The 5,163-nt window shown below is 43.0% G+C and overlaps 1 protein-coding gene across 1 annotated transcript in view; it reads left to right on the top strand.

Annotated features, from left to right (window-relative positions):
* ASIP (agouti signaling protein) overlaps positions 1-597 on the top strand; it is an 11,736-nt gene extending 11,139 nt beyond the window's left edge. Inside the window, 1 exon segment of the mRNA XM_009318680.1 lies at positions 49-597. Within this exon segment, the coding sequence (XP_009316955.1) occupies positions 49-597 (549 nt within the window).
* The last annotated feature ends 4,566 nt before the right edge of the window (positions 598-5,163 follow it).

Here is a 5,163-nt window from a genome sequence, read left to right as displayed (position 1 = left end):
GCTCCGTGCATCCTTGGCATAGACTACCTCAGGAGAGGGTATTTCAAGGACCCAAAAGGGTACCGGTGGGCTTTTGGTATAGCTGCCTTGGAGACGGAGGAAATTAACCAGCTGTCCACCTTGCCTGGTCTCTCGGAGGACCCCTCTGTTGTGGGGTTGCTGAAGGTCAAAGACAAACAGGTGCCAATCGCCACCACTACAGTGCACAGGCAGCAATATCACACCAACCAAAACTCCCTGATGCCCATCCATAAGCTGATTCATCAACTGGAGAGCCAAGGAGTGATCAGCAAGACTCACTCACCCTTTAACAGTCCCATCTGGCCAGTGCGAAATTCTAATGGAGAGTGGAGACCAACAGTAGACTATCATGGCCTGAGCGAAGTCACACCGCCCCTGAGTCCTGCTGTGCCGGACATGGTAGAACTTCAGTACGAACTGGAGTCAAAGGCAGGCAAGTGGTATGGCACAACTGATATCGCTAATGCGTTTTTCTCAATCCCTACATTTACAATGGGCTTAGGAAACAGAATTTGGCCCCTTCTTTTACTATGTAAAGATGTAGGTTCCTGTCAAGTTGTTTCAGAATTCTCGTAGCTATAAGAAATTGTCCTTGGTTGGTACTAAAATCATATCAATAATTACACAGCGATATCGCTAATGCGTTTTTCTCAATCCCTACATTTACAATGGGCTTAGGAAACAGAATTTGGCCCCTTCTTTTACTATGTAAAGATGTAGGTTCCTGTCAAGTTGTTTCAGAATTCTCGTAGCTATAAGAAATTGTCCTTGGTTGGTACTAAAATCATATCAATAATTACACAGCAACTTCTCATGTAGAAACAATATCATTTTCTTACCAGGTTGTCCAGCTGGTCAGAAAAATTATATTTTACCAGGGTGGAGGGGAGCAGGAGGAGAGGAAAGGGAAGGAAGGAGAGCCAGAAATCAAACAAACAGCTGTTCTCTAGACAGCAGCTCCCACTCCAGCTTTGCAGAATCACAGAATGGTTGAGGTTGGCAGGGACCTCTGGAATTCATCTGGTCCAAGCCCCTGCTCAAGTAGGGCCACCTAGAGCAGGTTGCCCAGGACCATGTGCAGACAGATTTTGAATATCTCAAAGGAGGGAGACTCCACAACCTCCCTGGGCAACCTGTGCCAGTGCTCAGTCACCCTTGCCATAAAAAAAAAAAAATGTTTCCTCGTGTTTGACTCTCTCCAGTATGTCCCTGTCTCTCTCATACTGGGGAGCCCTGAACTGAACACAGCACTCCAGGTATGGCCTTACCAGTGCTGAGCAGAAGGGAAGGATCACCTCCTGGACCTGCTGGCAAGTCCTCCTAACACAGCCCAGGTCATCATTTGCCTTCTTTGCCGCAAGGGCACGTTGCTGGCTCATGTTCAACTTGGTGTTCACAAGGATTCCCAGGTCCCTTTCTGCAGAGCTGCTTTCCAGCTGGGTGGGCCCCAGCATATAGTCATGCATGGGGTTGTTCCTCCCCAGGTGCAGGACTTTGCGCTTCTCCTTGTTGAACTACATGAGGTTCCTGTCAGACCATTTCTCCAGACTCTCAATGTCCCTCTGGATGACAGCATGACCACCTGGTGTATCAGCCACTCCTTCCAGTTTTGTGTCACATGCAGACTTGCTGAGGGTACACTCCGGCCCATCATCCAGATCATTAATGAAGAGGTTAGCCATGGCTTGCGGCTGTCAGTTAAGGAAATGAAAAGTGCTGAGATCCACAATGAGGAGCTAGAGGCATGGAAGCTTAACCAGCGAAGTACAGGATGGTGCGTGTATGCAATGAAGGAAAAGGAAAGATCTTTTCATATGAGAACAAGGGGATTTGTTTTTCAACACATACTTTTTAATATAGCATTTATACGTAGTGCATTTTGACACATTTGATTTATTAATCATTATTTTTGTAATTGATTAGAAAGAGGTTACACTTTCTTTGCCATTCATCTATCACACCAAAGAATATATATAATCAAGTACTCTGAAATTGTTATTAGCCTTAGTGACTTTACTTTTCTCGGTAAAGATCGCATTGCATAAGGTATTGATAGGATACAGAAATCAGTAAAACATGTATACCTAATATTTGCCTCCTGTATTTAGTCTGAACAGATATTTATATTGAGGAATTGTTTGTAAGTGTAAGAGTTCCTAAGGGACCTATCTGAAACATCATCAGCACACAGATGATAAAACATATGCATGACAAAGATGGAGTGTTTAATTTTTAGTTGTCACATACCAAAATGTCTCCACTGAAAATGTATTGGAAGTCAAGCTTAGAGGCAGACCCAGTAACGCTCCGTGACAGTCATTTTGCTCCTAGAGACTAATGGAAATTTTACCCTAATTACAGCTTAGTAGGATTAAGCACAAATAAATCACTATTAGCTTTTCTGAATATTGCCTATCTTGTGTGAATTTAAAACAGATACTGTATTTTCCCATCCAAAGTCCTGACTTGGTTGCTTATTGTTACACTCAAAGACCATAAAATCCAAGTTTATCCCAATGGATAAAACAAATGGTAGAATTAACATTTTAATGGCTATACCAAACTAGCTTTAAACACCTCAGTTTTCCAAGCTAATTACTAAAACTGCCTGGGACACCCCAGAAGGAAAACAAACAACTCCCCATGTCAGTCTTTAGGATATTCTCACAGAAGGAAAGATTTGATGAAAGGTAAAAACTTTTTCCAAGTTCTATAGATGAGTCAACAGTATCTGCGATGCTGCTTTGGCTGAGGGTGATGAAAGATTCAATAAAGTCTCTTTGAGATGCAGAGATAGTGCTAACCTCGTGATGAAATGAATTACAGGAGAAACAGATGGAGATTTGTATAACCAAACTGAGGAGCCGAGGACGAACTTGTACGTGCCGTGCCCAAAGCTGACTCTGTGGGAGCTCTATTCATGAGATACGGCGGCCTTGAGGTCACTCACTGTATAGGTGTAGACACTAAATGACATCCAAAGCCAATGCAAAAAAGTATTAAATCATAACATTTTTCAAAGCGTTTCAAGCTGAATTACACCATTCTATGGCTAGAAGTGACTCTATAAACACTAAATAGACCAATTCAGCATTTGTTCATATCCAGCATCTTATTTAACTCAGACATGACTACGAGTTGAAGAATCAGGGCTCAAAGAAAATAATTAAAAATGGACTCCCCTAACAAATGCATGAGTGCTTCACATGGTTTTCTGTCTACTTCTGAGCTCTGAACTGTTGCCCTTCTGGACAGCCTTCTCCACACAGCTATCTCCACCATGCAGAAGGAAACGCGTGGGATGGCCTGCTATGATTACTGCATTGCAAAATCCCAATTGCCACTGTAATACCTGGAACAGATTGGTCACAGACACTTAATTTCCAAAACTGAAAGTGCACGGCAGATACTAATTTCCAAACAGAAACATAATCTTAGATTTTTTTGTAGTACATTTAATAATTGAAATAATTGCTTCCCATGTTAGATGCAAACCACCTCAACCACTGCATGCTTTTCTAACTGGGGGGGTGAGAAAGTCCCATGTCAGTTTTGATGGGCACGCCACCAAAGGCTGAGTGGAGTCCCCCAGCCCGCTAAAGGCTACGGTTAACAAGTCACAACGTAGTCATAATAATGCAACTAGGGGCATCACAGGTAGCCCCACTGGGCAGTGCTGAATCTTGGCTCTCCGTGAGTTCTTTCGTCTCTGTTCATACAATCTCCACTCTGAGCTGTTCCAGCTTTCGTTTTGCCAGTATCCAGACCCCACTAGGTATTTTTCAATGGCATCATCAGCTCCCATCAACGCAGATATAGCACAAAGCACAGGAACACACACACAATAGACCCGCAATGCATTTCCTCACTCCTAGTAGCTCCTTGAGCCTGTAAAATGGAAGTAAAATCTTGTGGCTCCTCACCCAAGTTAGTTACACACAGACAGCTACAGGACCTGTTCTAATATCCCAGTACTCATAACATGCTTAATGCCATTCTTGAACACAACAAAAAAGACAATACCTGCTCCAGAAAGCTCCAGATTAGAGATCCTGAGATGTTCTGCTGATAATTTAACATGCTTTAATGCTCCCAATTTCTTCAGATCCAATACTATATCGAGGATCCTGAAGTCAGCAGGAGCTTGCGGCTCTGTTGTTGTTTAGCTATTTCCATTACATTGAACAACAGTGAGAGAAGTTTTATACCTAGAGAGGATTTGGTAGAATTTTCTTCCCCTTCCCCAGCAAATTACCCTGATCTGGGGGCCAAGACACCCACATGTCAGTCTGGCATGCCAGGCTAGTTTAGGTTTTTCTGGTCCTCCAGAATCACAGGTATTTTCTGCTTCTTGCACAGTTATATTTGAAGGAGCTAAGAAAAGGGATGTGAAAATTTGCACACACACACACTTTTTTTCCCCTCTGGTAACTGACTTTCACAAAAGGACCAGTTCAGCAGCATCAGCGTAAGTGCCCAGTGCCATCTTAGACACATCAGGAACACCCATGCAAAGCTGGCAGATGTGACATGGGACCTACAGGAGACCATCCCCATCTGGAGCAGCAGCACAAGGCTAGAGACACACTAGGCTACCTGAAAAAGCAATCAGTCACTCTCAAAGTGCCCTTCGTAAATTTGTGGGTTTTGCAAATTACTTTCTGAGGTAAAACAAAGATTCTATTGGCAAACTTCTCAGATGATATGCAGATGGCCAACATACAGCTAAGTCCTTCTCCCACCTCTCCCAGAAGAAAAAGGAGGCGTTAGTCATTTCCGTAAGATTTTTCAGTGAAATGAAAAAAATATTACAATTGCTGCATGGCATATGCACACATATTTCTATCCAGGAAATCCTTAAAGATGAAATCCTGGCCTGAAATATGGGAGCCCTAAAATGGCTGTAATAGTGTCATAACACAATTCACACGTGGCATTCATTTACTACATATAAAGACAGGAAAAGACAAAAATATACCCTCCCTAGTGATCCAGTTCAGGCCCCTTTGAATCAGTGGAAACCGTCTATTGACTTTAGAATCATAGAATCATTAAGGTTGGAAAAGACCTCCAAGATCATTGAGTCCAACCGTCAACCCAACACCACCATGCCCACTAAACCATGTCCCTAAGCACCTCATC

The sequence above is a fragment of the Pygoscelis adeliae genome, unplaced genomic scaffold, assembly GCF_000699105.1.
Source record: "Pygoscelis adeliae isolate BGI_AS28 unplaced genomic scaffold, ASM69910v1 Scaffold72, whole genome shotgun sequence".
NCBI lineage: Eukaryota > Metazoa > Chordata > Aves > Sphenisciformes > Spheniscidae > Pygoscelis > Pygoscelis adeliae.
Note: the sequence above shows the minus strand (reverse complement) of the source record. Positions and strands in the feature narration are given on the sequence as shown.